General features: G+C 47.0%; 2 protein-coding genes across 2 annotated transcripts; both read right to left on the reverse strand.

Annotated features, from left to right (window-relative positions):
- Nucleotides 1-6,158: 6,158 nt before the first annotated feature.
- Nucleotides 6,159-9,599, reverse strand: LOC127595467 (ras-related protein Rab-9A-like). Its single transcript, XM_052056995.1, has 2 exons — nt 9,285-9,599; nt 6,159-7,277 (listed from the first exon to the last, which is right to left on the reverse strand). Exon 2 carries the CDS (start codon nt 7,266-7,268, stop codon nt 6,627-6,629), a length of 642 nt encoding a protein of 213 aa, XP_051912955.1. The 5' UTR covers nt 7,269-7,277; nt 9,285-9,599; the 3' UTR covers nt 6,159-6,626.
- An 882-nt stretch (nt 9,600-10,481) lies between these two features.
- Nucleotides 10,482-19,838, reverse strand: LOC127596275 (transcription elongation factor A protein 1). Its single transcript, XM_052058562.1, has 5 exons — nt 19,662-19,838; nt 19,226-19,445; nt 17,278-17,409; nt 12,035-12,252; nt 10,482-11,891 (listed from the first exon to the last, which is right to left on the reverse strand). Exons 1-5 carry the CDS (start codon nt 19,836-19,838, stop codon nt 11,271-11,273), a joined length of 1,368 nt encoding a protein of 455 aa, XP_051914522.1. The 3' UTR covers nt 10,482-11,270.
- Between the last annotated feature and the right edge of the window lie 1,722 nt (nt 19,839-21,560).

Here is a 21,560-nt window from a genome sequence, read left to right on the forward strand (position 1 = left end):
ATTGTTGATGTTCGAAATATTGTTATTGTACAAACGAGAAAAAATATAGACTGTCCCCTTTGCAAATCAACCCATTGTAAGGCTGTATTAGCAGACATGAGTCGGCATTTTGGGAAACGCTTACCTGCGCTTCAATGCACTGAGCAAGGATTTTAATGCTCAATCATTCAGACCAAAGCGAACAGCTGTAGTCGCTTAAAAATTGATTTTTGTGGTGTGTTTCATGCTCCAAACCAAAACAATCAATCACTCAAATACAGAGATACTGTAATAATCAACTTAACAATAATGCCTACTTTCAAATGGTCTAAATCGGGGTGCCCAAATGTTTTTGACCGAAGATGTACTTTTCGATTAACCAACCACCCGCGATCGACCCGTTACCGCCGAGCCCTTGCGATGGACTTGAGACCAGTCAGCGAGCTACCGGCCGGTCCCGATTGACGTAATGGGCACCTTTGGTCTAAGTAGTCATTTGCTCAGCTCAAACACTGGGACAAAGTTTGTCTCCAACATGATCTCCAAATTGTGTTCTGACTTAAAAATTAATCATGTAGTTGCATTTGACTTTGTTTGCGACGTTCGATGTATAGCTGAGCTCCCTGCGCTCCAGATGGATCATCTTTGCAAGTAAACGTTTCCCAAAAGGTTGACGGAACCTTGACACCTCAGCTATCAAAATCTTTTCGATTCCAAACTCCAAACTGTCTAACGCGGTGTTTCCCAATCTTTCTTGAGCCAAGGCATATATGTCAGAAATAAAACCTACAGCCCACGACCAAATAAAAGAAATCCTTAAAAAAATAAAATGACTGCACTGGTTAATTAAAGACCAGCCATTTAGCGGAAAAGCAATTCATTATTCTGCCCATCTCTATGTGTTGCTGGTGTCGCTAGATTGAGAAAAAAATGATTTACATTATTTGTAGGACATCCATCCAGCCATCCAGCCATCCATCATCTACCGCTTATCCAGGGCCGGGTCGCGGGGGCAACAGCTTTAGCAGGGAAGCCCAGACTTCCCTCTCCCTAGCTACTTCGTCCAGCTCTCCCCGGGGGATCCCGAGTCGTTCCCAGGCAAGCTGGGTGACATAGTCTCTCCAGCGTGTCCTGGGTCTTCCTCGGGGTCTCCTCCCGGTGGGGCATGACCGGAACACCTCACCGGGGAGGCGCTCAGGAGGCATCCGAATCAGATGCCCAAGCCACCTCATCTTGCTCCTCTCGATATGGAGGAGAAGCGGCTCGACTCTGAGCCCCTCCCGGATGACCGAGCTTCTCACCTTATCTCTAATGGAGAGCCCGGACACCCTGCGGAGAAAACTCATTTCGGCCGCTTGTAACCGGAATCTCGTTCTTTCGGTCACGACCCATAGCTCGTGACCATAGATGAGGGTTGGAACGTAGATCGACCGGTAAATTGAGAGCTTCGCCCTTTGGCTCAGCTCCTTCTTCACCACGACAGACCGATACAACGTCCGCATCACAGCAGATGCTGCACCAATCCGCCTGTCGATCTCCCGCTCCCTTCTGCCCCCACTCGTGAACAAGACCCCAAGATACTTGAACTCCTCCACTTGGGGCAAGATCTCTTCCCCGACCCTGAGGGGGCACTCCACCCTTTTTCGACTGAGGACCATGGTTTCAGATTTGGAGGTGCTGATTTTCATCCCAACCGCTTCACACTCGGCTGCGAAACGCTCCAGTGAGAGTTGGAGAGCCCTGTTTGAAGGAGCCAACAGCACCACATCATCTGCAAAAAGCAGGGATGCAATACTGAGGCCACCAAAACGGACCCCCTCAACGCTTCGGCTGCGCCTAGAGATTCTGTCCATAAAGGTTATGAACAGAATCGGCGACAAAGGGCAGCCTTGGCGGAGTCCTACACCCAGTGGAAACGATTCCGACTTACTGCCGGCAATGCGAACCAAACTCTGACATCGGTGGTATAGTGACCGAACAGCCCGTATCAGGGGGTTCGGTAACACATACCCTCGAAGCACCCCCCACAGAACTCCCTGAGGGACACGGTCAGACGCCTTCTCCAAGTCCACAAAACACATGTAGACTGGTTGGGCGAATTCCCACATACCCTTGAGGACCCTGCTAAGGGTGGAGAGCTGGTCCACTGTTCCACGGCCGGGACGAAAACCACACTGCTCCTCCTCAATCTGAGGCTCGACTTCCTGACGGACCCTCCTCTCCAGCACCCCTGAATAGACCTTACCAGGGAGGCTGAGGAGTGTGATCCCTCTGTAGTTGGAACACACCCTCCGGTCCCCCTTTTTAAAGAGAGGGACTACCACCCCGGTCTGCCAATCCAGAGGCACTCTCCCTGTTGACCACGCGATGTTGCGAGCCTTGAGGAACTCCGGGCGGATCACATCCACCCCTGGGGCCTTGCCACCGAGGAGCTTTTTAACCACATCGGTGACTTCAGCCACAGAGATAGGAGAGCTCACCTCAGAGTCCTCGGGCTCTGCTTCCTCCAAGGAAGACGTGTTGGTGGGGTTGAGGAGGTCTTTGAAGTACTCTGCCCACCGGTTCACAACGTCCCGAGTCGAAGTCAGCAGCGCCCCATCCCCACTGTACACAGTGTTAGTGGTGCACTGCTTCCCCTTCCTGAGACGTCGTATGATGGACCAGAATTTCCTCGAAGCCGTCCGGAAGTCGGCTTCCATGGCCTCACCAAACTCTTCCCATGCTCGGGTTTTTGCCTCGGCGACCACCGAAGCTGCGTTCCGCTTGGGCAGTCGATACCCGTCAGCTGCCTCTGGGGTCCCACAGGCCATAAAGGCTCGATAGGACTCCTTCTTCAACTTGACAGCATCCCTTACTGCTGGTGTCCACCAGCGAGTACGGGGGTTGCCGCCACGACAGGCACTAACCACCTTACGGCCACAACTCAGATTGGCCGCCTCAACAATAGAGGCACGGAACATGGTCCACTCGGGCTCAATGTCCCCCGCCTCCCCCGGAATATGGGAAAAGCTCTGTCGAAGGTGGGAGTTGAAACTCCTTCTGACAGGGGATTCCACCAGACGCTCCCAACAAACCCTCACAATACGTTTGGGTCTGCCAGGACGGACCGGCATCTTCCCCCACCATCGGAGCCTACTCACCACCAGGTGGTGATCAGTTGACAGCTCCGCCCCTCTCTTCACCCGAGTGTCCAGAACACGCGGCCGCAAATCCGATGATACAACTACAAAGTCGATCATCGAACTGCGGCCTAGGGTGTCCTGTTGCCAAGTGCACATATGGACACCCTTATGTTTGAACAAGGTGTTTGTTATGGACAATCCGTGGCGAGCACAGAAGTCCAATAACAAGACGCCACTCGAGTTCTGATCGGGGGGGGCCGTTCCTCCCAATCACGCCCCTCCTGTCATTGCCCACGTGAGCATTGAAGTCCCCCAGCAGAACAAGGGAGTCCCCAGCAGGAGTACTCTCCAGCACACCCTCCAAGGACTCCAAAAAGGGTGGGTATGCTGAGCTGCTGTTTGGTGCATATGCACAAACAACAGTCAGGACCCGTCCACCCACCCGAAGGCGGAGGGAGGCAACCCTCTCGTCTACCGGTGTGAACCCCAATGTACAGGCACTGAGCCGGGGGGCAATGAGTATGCCCAAACCTGCTCTGCGACTCTTACCGTGAGCAACTCCAGAGTGGAAGAGAGTCCAGCCCCTCTCGAGAGAACTGGTACCAGAACCCAGGCTGTGTGTGGAGGCAAGTCCGACTATATCAAGTCGGAAATTCTCTGCCTCACACACCATCTCGGGCTCCTTCCCTGCCAGAGAGGTGACATTCCATGTCCCAAGAGCTAGCTTCTGCAGCCGAGGATCGGACCGCCAGGGTCCCCGCCTTTGGCTGCCGCCCAGCTCACATTGCACCCGACCCCTTTGGCCCCTCTCATGGGTGGTGAGCCCATGGGAAGGGGGACCCACGTTGCCACTTCGGGCTGTGCCCGGCCGGGCCCCATGGGTGTAGGCCCGGCCACCAGGCGCTTGCCAACGAGCCCCACCTCCAGGCCTGGCTCCAGAGTGGGGCCCCGGTGACCCGCGTCCGGGCAAGAGAAACCTTGGTCCATTTATTGTATTCATCATAAGGGTTTATGAGCCGTGCTTTGTCTGGCCCCTCACCTAGAACCTGTTTGCCATCGGTGCCCCTGCCAGGGGCATAAAGCCCCAGACAACTTAGCTCCTAGGATCATTGGGACACGCAAACCCCTCCACCACGGTAAGGTGACGGCTCACGGAGGAAAAGTAATTCATTATTCTGCCCGTCTCTATGTGTTGCTGGTGTCGCTAGATGGAGAAAAAAAATGATTTACATTTTTTGTAGGACATTAGAGTGAAAATGAATAGTTCCCATCGGTTGGGAATCACCGATTTAAAGCACTTACTGAAAGGATACACATTTTACAATGACTTCCTTTTGAGAAAAAGTCCCAGCTGTAAATACTTTTATCAACCCAAAAGATTCAAATCAACTCAACGACAACGCAATCCGTTTTTTTATCCATGATATTTATTATTTTTTTTCCAAACATATACGTTCCCTTAGTGTGTTTACTAGATCCGCGCTTGACATTACAGTTTTAAAACTACATCTTCAATAATTTTGTTGTGTGAGGGATACAGTGCAGCCGTGACACGATGGATTGAGGTTCTTGTGATTCTAAACATTGAAAAAAATGTGAAAGAATTCATCAGTTTTGAGTTTTAGGCAGCTGAGTTTTTCTTCTTATTCTGTATTGATTTTCAATCTTCTTTTTCCTTTTTTTTTTTTTAATGAGCAGCCAAAAGAGTGACTCGTCAGTGCACTGGAGTGGCTTTTTTTCTTCTCTTTATTCTGTCTTTCTTTAAGCCTCTCAGATGAACCACAGACTGTTTTTGGATGTTTACACTCTGAACAAAACAAGTCAGGAATTTTCATACATTGTTTCATAATCATCAACTTTACTGTAAAATTGATGAGCGATGCTTAGTCAACCCTAAAAAGAAATAAGGAAAAATACAAATTGATGAAATGAAGCATGTCAGTATTGTCCACGTGTGCAGCTGTCTATTCTGTATTGGAAAAAAAAGGACTTTATCGCCAGGTGTGCTATGTTTGATAAATATACGTCCTCTGCCGCCAGGTGGATGTAAAGGAAAACTTCAATTTCCAATCAGACAATTCATGTCAGGGTGTTGTTGTTTCATTGTTATTTGCATGAAGGAGACATGACTGTCTTTGCAGTTTTTTTCAGGTGACGTGTAGTCAATTGTATGACAACTTTGGTAGGCGGTGTTTTTCCCGACTTCCTCTGCACCCCTACCCTTTGCCCCTTTTATAAAAAAGAAAAAGAAAAAATATCCATTGTACTTTGATGGCAATGTAGTCTATGTAGGTGTTTCCTTATGCTTTTTATTTTAAGTTGGAAATAGTTTTATGACTGCTATACAGTGATGATTTTTGTAACCTTCTCTAGTAAAACCGGTATTTTTATTATCGTGTCACCGTTGTCTCCTGCCTCTTTCTTGTCTTTAATGTTCTTTCTCATGAATGTGTCACACAAATTTTACATTAAGTCACACCCTTGCATTAAATCGGTTCATGGATTTGATTCACATGAATTCGCATGACTTCTTTCCATATACATCCATACATTATATTGACCTAGTTTTTCTTAATTTTATGACGAAACACATGAATAGTCATACAGTCATCCATACACTGGTGTACACCCTGGACTAGTTCCCTGCCAACTGCAGAGCAAATATGGACAAACAAGCATTTTCAGTAGATAGGAGTAGAACTTAATTCTCAATCAAAACATTCCTGATAACTAAAGTCCAAACACCTTTTTAAATAGGAGCTCCTGTTTTAAATGTTATTAATATCTCTCTCTCTCTGTGTATAGACAGATACAGTGATCCCTCACCATTTCACGGTTCGTTTATCGCAGCTTCAGTGCATCTTCAAACATATTCATATTTTTTTTTCATATACATGGAGTACAGTACTGTATAAGTTGCTCGCTGTTGTTTTGCAGCTTCTCGCGGTCTGTTTGTGGACTTTTTGCTGACTTAAAAATTTTTTGCTTATTTTCATTTATCGCGGGTGGTTTTGGTCCCCATTAACCGCGATAAACGAGGGATTACTGTATAGATATGTCTATCTATCTATCTACCCTTGCCATATTCACGAGCATCAAGCACTGTTTTGATGCACGGTGATTTCATCCAAGAGACCCAATGCTGCTATCTGCTGGACATAGTGTGTGTGTGTGTGTGTGTGTGTGTGTGTGTGTGTGTGTGTGTGTTTTAAATGTCCCAGCTCAATGATCAAAGCAGAGTTGGAGACTTTTCTCTGTCCATTCACTTAAGGTTTCAATTGTAGTTGGTTGCGAAAGACAGGCCGCTGCTGTCGCTGCATGACGATTCATGAGCATTTTTAATAGTGCGAGTACAGACGTACAGTATTGGTGCATCCTTTCTCAAAATCAAATTTTATTCAGGGCCCTATGGAGGAATGGACCGGACCTGACGGTACCAACCTCTATAGTTCATAACTTGCTACAGCTATTATGGATAGGGAGGAGGGAAGAGGAAGGGATAGGATACCCAAAGGCGAGACCACTTCAGCAGCAGCTGGAATCAGAGCCTCTCTTTGTACTCAGGTCCACCGTGTTGTTGTGGATGAGGTGGACGCGGTTGTCCAGCGTGAGGATTCGACGAATTGCCTCTTCAAAGGCAGATGCCACATTAGTAGCATCCTTGGCGCTGGTCTCAAAGTAGGCCAGTCCTCCATTGTCACGGCACCACTGCTGCGCATCCTCCCTCGACACCTGCCGCTTGTCCACATCCAGTTTGTTGCCCAGCACAACAAAGGGGAACATGTTGGGCTCCTTGAGGTCAGCGTAGTAGATGAACTCTTTCTTCCAGTTGCCAAGGTTGAGGAAGCTTTGCGCATCATCCACGCTGAAAGTGAGCAGGCAGCAGTCGGAGCCGCGGTAGAAGGGTGTGCGCAGGCTCCGGAAGCGCTCCTGGCCTGCCGTGTCCCAGATCTGGAGGCTGATACTTTGGCCGTCCACCTCTAGTTTCTTGTTGAGAAACTCCACCCCGATCGTGTGGAAGAGGTTTGAATCAAATTTGTTGGTAACAAAGCGGTTCATGAGGGACGACTTCCCCACACCGCCGTCGCCCAATAAAATGACCTTGAACAGAGATGACTTGGGGTCCATAGCTTGAGTGTGGCCGGTCTTCAGGTGGTCAGCAGGCATTTATAGCCACTGTTGAAGCAAAAGATCACATTATCATATGTTGCCAATGCCGATCGAAACATCCATCCATTCAACCATGCATTTTCTAATCCGCTTGTCCTCAGAAGGGTCACAGGGCGTGCTGGAGCCTATCCCAGCTGTCTCCGGGCAACCCTGAATCAGTTGCCAGCCAATCGCGGGACACAGAGAGACGAACAACCATCCGCGCTCACACTCACACCTAGGGACAATTTAGAGTGTTCAATCAGCCTGCCACGCATGTTTTTGGAACGTGGGAGGAAACCGGAGCACCCGGAGAAAACCCACGCAGGCCTGGGGAGAACAAGCAAACTCCACACAGGGAGGCCGCAGCTGGAATCGAACCTGGTACCTCTGCGCTGTGAAGCCGACGTGCTAACCACTGGAATACCGGTCCCGATCGAAACAGTCACACCAAAAGTAAAATTAAAAAAGACTGTTGGTTTCCTACCCCGCTCGCTGGGTAGCCGTTCATTTGGAGAAAGGTGGGTTATATTCACCCAAGAATCGAGATTAGATTTGGATGAGCTGAAGAGCCAAAGCCGGTTGCCATTTTTGATGCAATTTGGTTATGCTGATGGTTGATGTTTGCAGACTGAGTTGACCCAGAAGTTTGGGTAGAAGATTCATTTTGAACGATTTGTGCTGAGGTTGAAGTAAATTTATTTAACATTACATTCTTAGAAAAGGTGATCACAACACTGACTGTGGACTGGGGCCTCAGGATCCAAATTCTGCTGACGCCCAGCAACAGTTGGTCTGAACCATGGATAAAAATGGGTGGTTTCGTTGAGCTGGGCAATTCATCAAAATGTAATCGCAATTTTGATTTTGGCTTTTCTCAATCTTAAAAATAATATCATAGAAGAAAAACGATTAATGTGCTGAACAGTGGAATGTGCGCATGCATTGTGAAAGTGTGTTGACGTTATGTTATTCTGCCCTCCCTGAGCGTGCTTTAAACCACAGATGGAGTATACTGTAAAACTAAACCGCACAATAAAAAGAATCTCACACACACACATTTAAATACAGGACACATGGCACACACTGATTTTAAACAACACTAAAGCTAATGCGTGGGTTCTCTCTGTGTACTCCGGTTTCCTCCCACATTACAAAAATATGTATGGCAGGCTAATGGAACACTCTAAATTGTCCGTAGGTGCGACTGTGAGTGTGAACGGGTGTTTGTCTATATGTGACCTGCGACTGGCTTGCAACCAGTTTAGGATCTACCCTGCCTAACAGCCCGAAGACAGCTGGGTTGGGTTCCAGCATGACCGCGACCCTCGTGAGGATTAGTAGCTCAGATAATGAGTGGATGGATGTATTTGAGATGCCATCCTATTGCTGAAAGTTAGCAGCCTAGAGCGGCAGACCTTTGAACACCAGACTGCTGCTGTCACATGTGTCCTTGGGGCAAAATGCTGGCATACCCGTGACTTATTTTTTTGCTAAGCTAAAAACAAACACTTCCGTACACAAATATTTTCCCTCTTTTATGAATTTACATAGCGATGGTAACTGTGAAGAAAAAAAATAACGTTATCGTTTTTTGCCACATGTTTTGGCTTGATTTTTTTTTTTGGCTGATCAAATTTAAACACGTTCGCATTGCTTAGGCATATGGTTAAAATTCCAAAGATTAGTTTATTTACATGAAACCAGACTTATTGAACAAACGATTCCAGACGAGTTTGCTTAAGGAGGCCGACTAAGTAGTGACAGGTAAGACAGGTAACCTACCTGACAACTTCAAGTGAAATATGGAGTATTTGTACTATCTTATAGTAGCAGTGACTTTGTACTTGAATCGTTACTTCCCATCACTACGCATCATATTTTTAAAATTTTTATTTTACTTTTTCTTTAAATTTGGTCGCATGCAAATACATCAGCAAATGGGTTTAAATTCCTATTTTGAGAGAAAATGTCGTCATGCTGCGGTTCCACCTCAACGTCGGAAGTGGGACATGTCTGATAATGGACCCCTACCTTCTCCGTTGACTTGCTCCATTCAGCCGACCGGGGAACTTGTGCGGGAGGTCGGCAGCACGACGTTGGGTGCCTGTCTCAACTCTGAGGTCGCTCATATGTGCCCCACATCTGGGTCACGCCTCCACTCGTCATGTGCAAGTTTCCACACTTTGTTTTGCACAGTGGGGGAAAAAATAAGCCCTTTGTATGCATCTCACATGCGCATTGGCTGTGAAGTATCATTAGATTTGCTAACCATGGATACGGCGAGAAATAGAATCATTCATGCATTTCTGATTTTAATGACTTCTTTCCCGGTTAAATGCATTTCTGCTTTAGTACAAAAATGTGTACTATAATAGTAGTCGTTTGTAAACAAATGTATCCAGGTCATATTCAAACTAAGGCAGGGCTAGGCCCCTCGATTAATTTTTGATATAGGCTTCAGCACCCCAGGACGCCCACGACCAGGGCTGGGGGCGAGCGGGGGCCTGGCCCCCTCGAATAAATGTTGTGCCCGCCCCAAAATATTTTTTCTTTCATCTATATTTATTCACTCATGCCCCTCTCCTGTGATCCACATCTTACTGTCTTCATGTCTTGCTCGCCCAGTGGCGGTTCTGGATCAATTTCACTGAAGGGGTTGGGTCCAGGGGTTAAGATGGGGGGGGGGGGGGCACATTCAACCCAGGGCTAAAAAGACAAGATTCGAAATCTTATTTGACTTTTTATTTCTTCAAACTTTGAAATTGTAGTCATAACATTACAGTGATGAGAAAAAACAGTATTAGGAGGGCTAAAATGTCTGCAAGCGTAACAATACGCTGTGTCCATCTGTTGAGAATATTCAAGCCAGAGGATGATATGGTACCAGCCTGCCGGGGGACAATAATTGCAAATACCTGTACACTGAAGCTAGATCTTTTACATGCATATAATTATCAATTTTTTAAAGGGCAATGTCTTATGTATTCATCCTTCCATCCATTTTCCGAACCACTTAATCCTCACTAGGGTCAGAGCATCAGCCTTCTGCTGGCTTGCTGTGAGGGATAGCTGTTTGGAGCGAGTGGAGACCCAACTTCCAATCACCCTTCAGTATCGGGCAGTTTCAGGTTTTTAACAACAGGAAACTGCAAATGGACTTTGTTAAACTTGCTCATCGTGTTGTGTGAAGTGACATACAGTACTTCATTGCTAAAAACATAACAAGAGTTAATCGTTTTCTTGAAAATCTTTATTTGTTCAGTCAACAACAACAAACAAAACCATGATAAAAGGTGCTGGAGCACAATGCCCCCTCTACATTTGTGGCTGCCCGCTAATACATGCCTGTCTAGACCCGCCCTGACCCGCTACCCTCGTGCGGATAAGCTGCTTTGATAATGGATGGATGGATTTCAAAGTCCACAGAGTTAAAAAAAAAAAAAGAAAGAAAGAAAGAGCCTCACAAGGACAACAGAATCCATGAACATGTCACATTGGCAGGACCTCAGGCTGTTTCACTTTGAAAGATTCACATGCTAGGCAATTTCCTCGGAGGGTCATGTGCCTGATAACACGTGATGCTATGGTAATGCCGCCAGCGTTTTATTTTTTTCAAAACATCTTGAAATATTTGTGCACATCAGGCGGCATGGCGCACTCGTGGTTAGGACATCAGCCTCACAGTTCTGAGCTCCCAGGTTTGACTCATGCTGTGTTGTGTGGGACTTTGTGCGGGTTTTCTTTGGGGATGTGGACTTCCCCCGGCACACGATTGGGTAATTGAAAACGCAAATCAAGGGGTGTGTTGAAGTTTTGTGCTCAAGAGCCACATTTTATTTTTAAAATGAAAAGACGGTGGTGCACTGTCCACAAAGTTCCTCAAGATTTGTGCTACGTTCAAAGAATAACCATCACGTTGAGATTTGATATTCCATGTGGACATGACTAAAATGAGATTGGTCAGACAAAGTGTTGACAACAGTTTATCTGTAAAAGAAGCTGGAACAACAACAAAAATCACAGGCATACCCATCCGCTGTGGTACCACTGCTGCCCACAGCTGCTGCATGTCACAAAGGTCATTGCCTGGTCATCAGGGCTTCCACGCCGCACCCACGCTGGCAGGAAGAGTGCCCCGCGGTTCACCTGTGTCACCCTGCAGTCTGAACTGCCACAGCGCTCGCAGTGGAGTCGCCGCGTCTCAGTCCCCTCGACCCTGAGAGGAAGCTGCCGCTCGCTGACTCCACGAGACGAGTATTCTGCCCTCATTTGCTGGAGCTCGGCGCAGGCCATCTCTTCCACTGACATGCGGGCGAAGGCCTCCGGCGTCAGGGACCCACTCATCAGGCCCAGGTGCAGATGTCCGTTTTTAGGATTCTTCAAGTTGGCTACTTTACTTCTCACACAGGCTTTGTATTTGACTTGATTGCATTTGTGGATGCGGCGGATGTGCTGCTCAACCTGTGTGGCCAGCACCGTGGCCTTGTCCATGTCGTGCGGTTCAGGGCGGAGTGAGGAGACGAGGAGCTGAACACATTTGGATCTCAGAGAGGCGGTGGCGTCATCCGAGGGATCCTCCCCAGCCAATGAAGAGTAAGAGGCCTCTTGCTCAGCAGGAGCACAACTCAAGTTTCCTGCCATTCAGTGGCGGGAAGTAACAAAGTACTACTTTGTTAATACTATAGTAATACTTTGTTAATGTACTGCAGTAGACATTTCAGGTATCTGCATTTCACATGACTGATGAAAGTTTTAGTTTTTCTTCTCGAGTCTTTTTCTTAGACATAAATCTGCACTTCTGGTAAGTACAGAGATTGAGTACTTTTCCAACCCTGGGGAATTCTATTCATGAGAAGCCTCTGCCATCCTGCCTGCTTTACACCTCCATCAGAGTTGCTTTCAAGGAGCCTGTAGAGAATTTTGGTGATATCCGCGTTCTCAAGGCGCTCCCCTGCGGTGACGTCACACCTGTTAAGATCACTGAGACAGTCAGTATGTCATTATAAGTTTGGGTCTGTGAGCAATTTCTCAGTGTGCTGAATCATGGACTTGGGCATATTTGCACAACTGCATACATTTGAACATTAGCACTTGATTTGTACACACTGAAAATCCTGAACTGAAAGGTGTATATTCTGCATTTTTCCCCTCTAGTTATTGCAGTTTGCACCAGGGCGTGGTGTTCATCAGGAATTTCGGGACAATGTCCTGATTTTCCAAAAGGACTGGTAAATTTCTGGGCCAGTCCGGGTGCATCACTGCTCTTAAACAAATAATATATGGACATCAAAGCCGAGGTATGCCTTTATTTTGTAGTTGTTGCCGGCAGCGTGTTGAGCCGCAACGTCTGACTTTAAGATACCGGATATCCTTTATTTGTCCTATTTGATTCATCTTCCATTGTAGTCGTTAAATGGGCAAGAACTACCGATTTGAAGGCCCTGGGCAAATTAAACAGACATGGTCACACGTTAAGTCTGAAATTGAATAGATTCCATCCAAGAGAAACATTATGGAAGTAAGATTAAGAGAATAGACTGTTGGGATTATATTAAAACAATTTCAAAGGACAAATGTTGGCAAATAAGATGTAACTGTGGGTCAGTGTTTTAAAAATAAGGATTTTGTGTGCATATGTGCATTTAGACGTGTTTGTGTGTGCGACTACCTGAACTCCTTCGCGCATATAGCAGAAGTCAACAAAACGTGTTATGTCCGCACGGTAGCAGCCATGTTGAATACGAATGAGCGCTGCATAAATTGGCCGCAAGGTGGTGATGTCGACCATCCAAGAAAACCGGAAATCGACTAGCTCAGATTCTTCTTCCTCTCTAAGCTTCGATTGGCTAATAGCCTTTAAGGACAATTACTGCCATCTACTGGCGTGTAAAGGATGAATCACGCCATACACAGTTCAAATCATCCATCTATCCATCAATTTTCTTCCGCTTATCCGGGGCAGGGTCGGGTCAGGATAAATAATATAATACAAATAAAATTGTCAAATTGATGTTACCAAATCGATTGATACTTTTCCTCAAAGTTTGCTTACGGGTACTTTATACAAGACTGCATGCTTGTCTCGCAACTACAAAGTATACGAGTCTCTCAGACAGTTAATTTTCACAGCAGAAACCAGGAAGAGGTGATTGTGTGGCCCCTCCGGGGATTAATCCAGTGTTTAATAAAGGGAAACTATAACCATTAAAATAATGAAATGCAAATAATTTTAATGTCAAATTCTGCTGTCACAATTGAACAGTGGTTGCAAATTGAGAGGTGTATATATATATATAAATGGATGATAAAATAATGTGAACAGTGTTTAGTCCAGATCGTAACATGCATAATAGTGATTGTAAATATGTAATATTTGTGACGCTATTGCACCACAAAGGCATCCCATATGTTCAATATAAGTGAATCAAGGTTTTTGGTTAAATCAGCCCCAGAGTGAAATGCTCTCTCCAGATGTTTTTGTAACGCATACAATGAAGATCACATGAGCTATTATGTAACCTGAAGTATGACATCACCGTCCACATTTTACATTAGGAGGAAGGTCTTTGGATTTATGCAGAAAAGGCCCCTGAGGGGAAACTGGCGGCATGTCTCTTCATTAAATATGCTCCAAGCTGCAGCTTTTAAAAACCCACACTGAAGCTTTCTGCTGCAGTAATAGTAAACTGTTCTCCCCTAATGCAAGCACTCTAATAGATACAGGAATATTCGTAGGTCTGTCTCCTGGTTGATCTGAAGAAGGCAGTTTGTGGAGGGTCACTTATGAAAGGCGGAGCCACCATTAAGCCTTTCGTGAGGACACAGGTCAAGACGAAAAACGTTCATCCATAAAGCAGCACAAAGACTCACCTCCACGTGGCCTCCCTATTGGTGACTGGAATTCTGCTCGGATCTTATCAAATAATTTCACTGCAGGCCCTTGAGCGTTTCTGCTGTGTGGGAATGGAATTTTACCAGCTTGCGGCCTGCCATAACGGTCTGGCTCCAAAAGGCGGCGCTCTCTGTACTGTTGTGCTCTGCTTTTGGAGTCCTCCTGTAGCATTTCCTGTTCGTGTCGTACCCACCCCTTGAGCAGACTCGTCACAGAGAGAGAGAGAGAGAGAGAGAGAGAGAGAGAGAGAGAGAGAGAGAGAGAGACAATTACAAAAAAGACATAAAAGTAGAAGTCCTGACTCAACTCTCTCCCTTACGTAGAAGTAAGCAAGTACAGACTCTCAAATGTATTTGTTTCTAAATACATCGTACATGTTCGCAGATCATTGCTGGTGCTGATGAGCTCGGACCAGGGATGGGCAACTTAAATGTTGGAGGGGGCCGCAATTTTTCATCAGTGCTACTGGGGGCGACATTGGACCACACATTCCCTAACTGACTGTATGACAATTTTTTTGATAATAAATTCAATTCCAAGCATGTATAAACCCAACAGCAAAGGGTTTGAGGCAAAACCCAAAATTACCACATACTGTATTTTTTCTTCCAGTGGAAAGGGCTCGCTTTCATAAAAACTACCATTCAAGGATGGCACAAACTGCTGAACAAGAAACCAACATTAAGTGCTAGAACTCTTTTTTTGTTTTGTTTTGATTTTTTCACAAAAAAAACAGAGCTGTCAGTTTAGAGCCTTTTTATTGCCATTAATTTAAATGAATTTTAACGGGATAAAAATTCCTTCTCGCGAGATTAACTGGCACGTCATAAGCGGATGTTACGTTGCTCTATAAATACACCAGAAACAAAACAACAAGCGCGCTGCAGAAGTCCACGCCCATGTCTGTTTTGCCAGCCACGGCAGGCGAGACACCGGAGACGGATACTTAAAGAGTTTATCAATGGAAAGTTTACTTATAAAAAGTTGCCAGATTGCTCCACTGACAAGACCCAAGTTACCTGTATTATACAGGTATACGATGTATGCCACTGACACGATTGTTACTTGTTGGAACTATTTTGTGTGGAAGGTTACAGTGTTCCGTGTCCATATAAATAGAGCGGGTGGAGCTTCTCTGTGTTCGTCTGACAATGACGGTGCGCAGCAACGGTATGACCTTGCGAAAATAAAACACCTCTAGTGTTGTCATGAACCAAGTGTAGCCATCTGAAATTATGTCTACACAAAATCGTAGAGAGACTTCAGCACAAGAAGGACCAACAGAATCAACATAGCATGACTGCTGTGTTCAAAGCAAACTTGAGAAAAACAAAGTATGCAATCATGGCTTAAATCCACTATAGGCTGAGTTCTAGTTTACCTTAGATGTGCACTTTATAATGTTGTATTGCTCTGTTTTGACTCCATAATTAGAACTGCATGACTGTCCGTGTTTTATGTTATGTGTTGTGTTTATTATTTTACTTTATGTTAACTGTTTTGTTAAGCGCTTTGTTACAGCTGCCGCTGTTGTGAGAGCACTATATAAATCAGCATGTATTGTATTGTATAAAAAGAGCTGTTAAAGCAGCTGTTGTGTGACAAAATATTGTTTTCACTGTTGTTGATGGACAGTAATTTTGTGTGAGAGATGATGTGTGAACAACTGCTCCAAGTGAAAACTATTGATGTAAAATTTAAAATCGAAATTGTTCATCCATCCATCCATTTTCCGAACCGCTTGATCCTCACTAGGGTCGCGGGGGGTGCTGGAGCCTATCCCAGCCGTCTTCGGGCAGTAAGCAGGGGACACCCTGAATCAGCTGCCAGCCAATCGCAGGGCACACAGAGACAAACAACCATCCACGCCCACATTCACACGAGGGACAATTTAGAGCGCCCAATCAGCCTGCCATGCATGTTTTTGGAATGCGGGAGGGAACCGGAGCACCCGGAGAAAACCCACACAGGCCCAGGGAGAACATGTAAACTCCACACAGGGAGGCCGGAGCTGGAATCGAACCCGGTACCTCTGCACTGTGAAGCCGACGTGCTAAACACTGGACTACCGGGCCGCCCATCGAAATTGTTAATTTAGTAAATATTTCCATTTTACACATAGAAAACTCAAGATTCCATGTTGATAAGAGCATTAAAATGGGGAAAAATAGGACAAAAAATATAAAAGGAAATTCAGAAATGATAAAAAAAATGCGTCAGTAATCACAATTAATTTTTAGTGAATTTGAGTTAATTATGACAGTTGCATTTTTAATTAGATTAAATATTTTAGTCGTTTTGACAGCTCTAAAAAAACAAATTAAAAGATTGGGTTGATTCTCCTGTTCCAATGGGTTGCCTCTCTCGCTTCATATTAGTACACTTTAGCGCACACTCTCATTCCTCTCCATACCTTCTCCAGGACCCATTTGGCTTCACGTTGTGCGAAAGGGGTGAAAAGTCCAACAGTTTCGATACACAGTACTTTGCTCAATAAAAATGGGGCTATTGTAAACATGCTGTAGTTTGCGCCAAACAATGTCACAGCTAAAAACGTTGTAAGCAGTCCATAGCGGGTTGACGTAATGAACATTAAATGACATGAATAGGCTGGGGAGTGCAAATGGATGAGAAAGCTGGCGGAGCTGTTTTAACAGGCTGTCCACTCAAAGGCGCCATCTTTGAACCTCTCATGATGTGAAAAAAATTAGACAACTTGAAGACACACACACACATTTCTAGCTGTCCATCATGTCTGATGATGGCACTTGCTCCAAGGGAGGGGAGGATGGGTTGGGTGGGGGGTGGGGGGGGTCAGCGACTCTGTCGCTGTCGCTGGTGCCACTTCTCGACCGATCCTTGAGCCGCAGACTCGACCACAGATGGAGCAAAGGAAACCGGATACCAGGGGGGTATCAGCTGCCCGCTGATGTCGTTGAATGCGTTTCTCGGTTCGTCTGGCTTGGTTAATTTGGTGTATTTGAGAGATTGCAGTGGCACAAGTGATCTGCCAGGTTGGTCTGTTGAGTGCAAGTGTTTCAAGCTGCGTGGGGTTGACGTTGGCTCGCTTTAGGAGGTCCCTGCTGTAGTCCTTGAAGCGTTGCTTTTGCCCCCCAGCAGAACGCTTTGCACCTCTCAGTTGGCCATAGAAGACCTGGCGGGGCAGGCGGTTGTCTGGCATGCGAATGGTGTGTCCGATCCACCAAAGATGTTTCTTCGCCACGGCCGCTTCCATGCAGATGGAATTGGTGCTTTTGAGGATGTCTGTATGGGGAATTCGATCTTCCCAGGACAGGCCGAGGATCTTTTGCAAGCAGCGGATGTGGAAGGCTTCCAAGGTAGTAATGTGCCGGCGATATGGAGTCCATGACTCTGACCCGTAGCGCAGAGTGGAGAGACATACTGCATTATACACAGCAATCTTGGTACGGGTCTTCAGGTTTCGGTTTTCAAAGACCCTGCTGTGTAGGCGACCAAAGGATGATGATGCTTTATTAATACGGGTGTGGACTTCAGTGTCAAGGGAACAATTTGACGATAAAGTGGAGCCAAGGTAGGTGAAATGGTTCACTACTTTTAGTGGAATGCCATTAATGCGAAAGGTGGGGGATGTGGAAGTTGGGGTAGTGAGTTGGAACATGACCTCAGTTTTTCTTAATATTAATCTGAAGACCAAAGGATTGGTACAGATTGGAAATGGTGTCCAGGGCGTGCTGCATAGAGTTTGAACTGTGAGCTAGTATAGTGCAGTCATCAGCATACTGAAGCTCACAGATCTGACAGATTTTTGTCTTTGTGTGAGCCTGGAGCCGTCTGATGTTGAAGAGGCTTCCGTCTAGGCGGTACTCCATATGGACACCGTCTTCATGTCCCATGCCACGGTGGAAGAGGCACGTAATGGCAGAAAGGAGGCTGTTGAAAAGCACTGGAGCCAAGACGCAACCCTGCTTCACCCCAACTTTCACCTTGAAGAGCTCTGACTGGAGTCCTCCAATGAGCACTCTGGCTTGCATCCCATCATGCAGCTGCTGGAGGATGCTGAGAAACTTGGGTGGCACCCCAAGTTTGGAGAGGTGTTTCCAGAGCAACTCACGGTTAATGGTGTCAAAGGCTTTGCTGAGATCGATGAAGGCTATGTACAGGTCCTTGTGATGTTCTCTGCTTTTCTCCATTAGCTGTCTTAAAACAAAGATCATGTCAATGGTGGATCTAGTCTTCCGGTAGCCACACTGAGTTTTTGGAAGCACACTTTCTGAGATGTGCTTGACCAGCCTGCTGAGCATGATTTTGGCCAAGATCTTTCCTGCGGTGGAGAGGAGAGAGATTCCTCGGCTATTCCCACAGGCTGCTCTGTCCCCTTTCTGCTTATAAATAACAACAATGTTAGCATCCTTCCAATCCTGCGGGACAGTCCCATATTCCCAGATGTTTTGAATCAGGAGGTGCAGTCGGCGCGTGAGGAGATAACCTCCGTGTTTGAAAACCTCTGCAGGGATGCCATCAGGACCAGCGCTTTTGTTGTTCTTTAGGCCCGCAATGGCTTGCTGGGTTTCAGAATAGGATGGTGGGATGTCGAGGCTCATGATTGTTGGCAGGTCTGGAAGATTGTCCAGAATGTGTGGGTTGACAGGGTTGGTATGGTTGAGAAGATTTTCAAAGTGGTTTGCCCAACGGGCAAGGATCTCATGGTGGTCCTTGAGGAGTGCAGAGCCATCTGCTGATCGGACTGGAGCAATTGCCCGCTTCTTGGGACCATACAGTGCTTTGATGGCATTGTAGAAGCCCTGGGTGTTGTTACAGTCTGCCAGGTTTTGGATCTCATTTGCCTTCTGTACCCACCAGGTGTCCTCCATGATACGGAGTGCTCGCTGGGTCGCTGTTCTAACTGCCGAAAAGGTGGCTTTACGGGTGAGAGATGTAGGGCAGGACAGGAGAGCTTTATGGGCCTCATGCTTTGCTTTCAGAAGTGTATGTATCTCGGTTGAGTTGCAGTCAAACCAATCCTGGTGGCGCCTCCTTGACTGGCCAAGCACCTCCGAAGCTGTGCTCTGGATAGCCTGTTGCAGAGCTTTTCAGTCACCTGTTTCCTCCGGGATCTTGTCAAGGTTTTCAGCAAGGAGTCGCCGGAGGTTGGCTCTGGTGGTGGGGTTGTTCAATGCTGCACAGTTGAGCCTTTTGTTGGGAGCTGTCCTTGGATGACGGGGTTGAATGTTCATGAGGAGTTTGGATCTGACCATGAGATGGTCAGTCCAACACTCAGCTCCGCGCATGACACGGGTGATGAGGACATCCCGTATGTCCTTTTGACGGACAATCACATAGTCCAGGAGATGCCAGTGTTTGGAGCGGGGGTGCTGCCAGGTGGTCTTAAACCTGTTCTTCATTTGGAAAATGGTGTTAGTGATGACCAACTGATGTTCTGCACAGAGGGAGAGGAGCCGAAGGCCGTTGTTGTTCATTTTTCCCACTCCATGCTGGCCAATAACTTTGCTCCATACCAGGTGTTCCGTGCCCACCCTAGCATTGAAATCTCCCATGACTATGAGCTTGTCCGTAGCCGGTGTTTGCTGCAGGATGGTGTCCAGAGCTCTGTAGAAATCCTCCTTTATATTTTGCTCGGCATTCAGAGTTGGTGCATAGGCACTGATGAGTGTGGCAAAGCGTTCCTTTGCCAGGGGAATGCGCCATGTCATCAGTCTTTCATTGATGCCGGTGGGGGATTCTGGGATGCGCTTCAACAGTTGGGACTTCACAGCAAAGCCAACTCCATGATTTCGACGAGTGCCTTCGGGGACTCCTTTCCAGAAAAAGGTATACCCTGCACCAACTTCTGTCAGGGAGTCCTCTCCATGTATTCTGGTCTCGCTGAGAGCTGCGATACCGATGTTATACCTCGCGAGCTCTGTGGCCACAAGTGCTGTCCTCCGGTGGGGCCTGTCAGGAGTTTCAGCCAGGTCCAGCAGTGTGCGGACGTTCCACGAAGCTATGCATAGATTTTTTCTATTTAGTTTATTATCCTTTCGACCGCAAGGGGGATGCTCCGACGATTGAGGTTTACCGTCCGGAGTGTGGAGAGCAGACAATTTTTAGACCATTTTTTCTAGGTCCCTGCCCATCACAGGGGTGAGCAGTGTGGAGCTGCTCAGTCACAATGGAAGCTGCCGAAGAGATGCGCTGCTCCATCCCGCAATGTCAACGACCATCACTCCATCGCCGCCTGTGTGCATGGTTTGGCTAGGCACTCCCAGCCACATCCTTGGCCTGTGCCCACCGCCATTCCACATCGCCACAGGACTTTGGGGGATTAGGGGGATGCAGGGTGGCGGATTGGGTGTGGGGTTGGGGCAAGAAGCTTGCGCAAAGGTTCGGATTAAGGTGAGGGTGTGGGTGCACAGTCCTCACTCCCACCATCTTCACTCCTGCCAGGTGGTTTCCGGTGGCATGAGGGTACCCATGACGACCTTCTCCTGGCAAGAGTTGCAGGGGGCTGCCGGTAGTCCGGTCTGTTGGACTCCGCCTACGCCTGCCCCCAGGTGCCGGTTTGGGATCACTCTTTGTCTGGCCTCTACCCTTCGACCTGTTCGGCTTGGGTGACCCTGCCAGGAGTGCGGGAATCCTGCCGACATAGCTCTAGGGGCCATGGAGACTCGCAAAGTGCCTCACCACGATAAGGTGGTGATCCCATCGAGGCACACACACACACACACACACACACACACACACATGCAACCTTATACACATTCCGAGTGCGAATAGGTAGCCATAATGACTGATGATGCTGTTCAACAGAGGAAAGCATTGTCATTTCAGTGAGTGCAAACGTTGAAGCTGAGCCTAATGTCATTTGACATGCGTGTTTGTGTGTGTGTGTGTGTGTGTGTGTGTGTGTGTGTGCGTGTGCGTGTGTGTCGCCGCTCGCCCACTCATCACCGAGGCACAGACACCATGACCTTGAGTGTGATCCCACATGACGGAAGGAACTCTTTTTCCTGTATTTCGGCCCTGAAGGTTGATCTGTTTAGACTGACGCCCCTGTCGTGTTTCGTTGGTTCCCACTTTGAGGGTGTGATTGGCTCGACATTGTCATGGTCACGCCACAGCCCCACGGCCAGGAAGCAACTTAACACGCACACATGCCACAAGCACTAGTGGCTGTTGAAGATTGAGTTGGAGCAGACCAGATGTTGGCTGATGGTGCAAAATGCGAAGATGTGGCGGAGCGACAGAGCGTTGTTTAGTTGTTGAATTTCTTCCTATAAAAATAGCTATTGACTTAACCAGATCTAAAGTTCTCTCAATAATTCTGCCCCCACCCCCACCCAGTTTGTGTTTTGCCACAAAACTGCATATGAAAACATATGCTCGTCAAATTCATCAAAAATATGTTTAAAAAATCAACATTATTTGATGATTTT

This window comes from Hippocampus zosterae, chromosome 2 (genome assembly GCF_025434085.1).
Source record: "Hippocampus zosterae strain Florida chromosome 2, ASM2543408v3, whole genome shotgun sequence".
Classification (NCBI taxonomy): Eukaryota; Metazoa; Chordata; class Actinopteri; order Syngnathiformes; family Syngnathidae; genus Hippocampus; species Hippocampus zosterae.

Coding starts and splice junctions, on each gene's coding strand:
- LOC127596275 (XM_052058562.1), bottom strand. CDS start 19,838: ATGACATGGCGCATTCCCCTGGCAAAGGAACGCTTTGCCACACTCATC. Junction 17,410..19,225: donor CAAGATCCCGGAGGAAACAG/GTGACTGAAAAG, acceptor TTCCCCATACAG/ACATCCTCAAAAGCACCAAT. Junction 11,892..12,034: donor CAGAAGTGCAGATTTATGTC/TAAGAAAAAGAC, acceptor CGCCACTGAATG/GCAGGAAACTTGAGTTGTGC.
- LOC127595467 (XM_052056995.1), bottom strand. CDS start 7,268: ATGCCTGCTGACCACCTGAAGACCGGCCACACTCAAGCTATGGACCCC.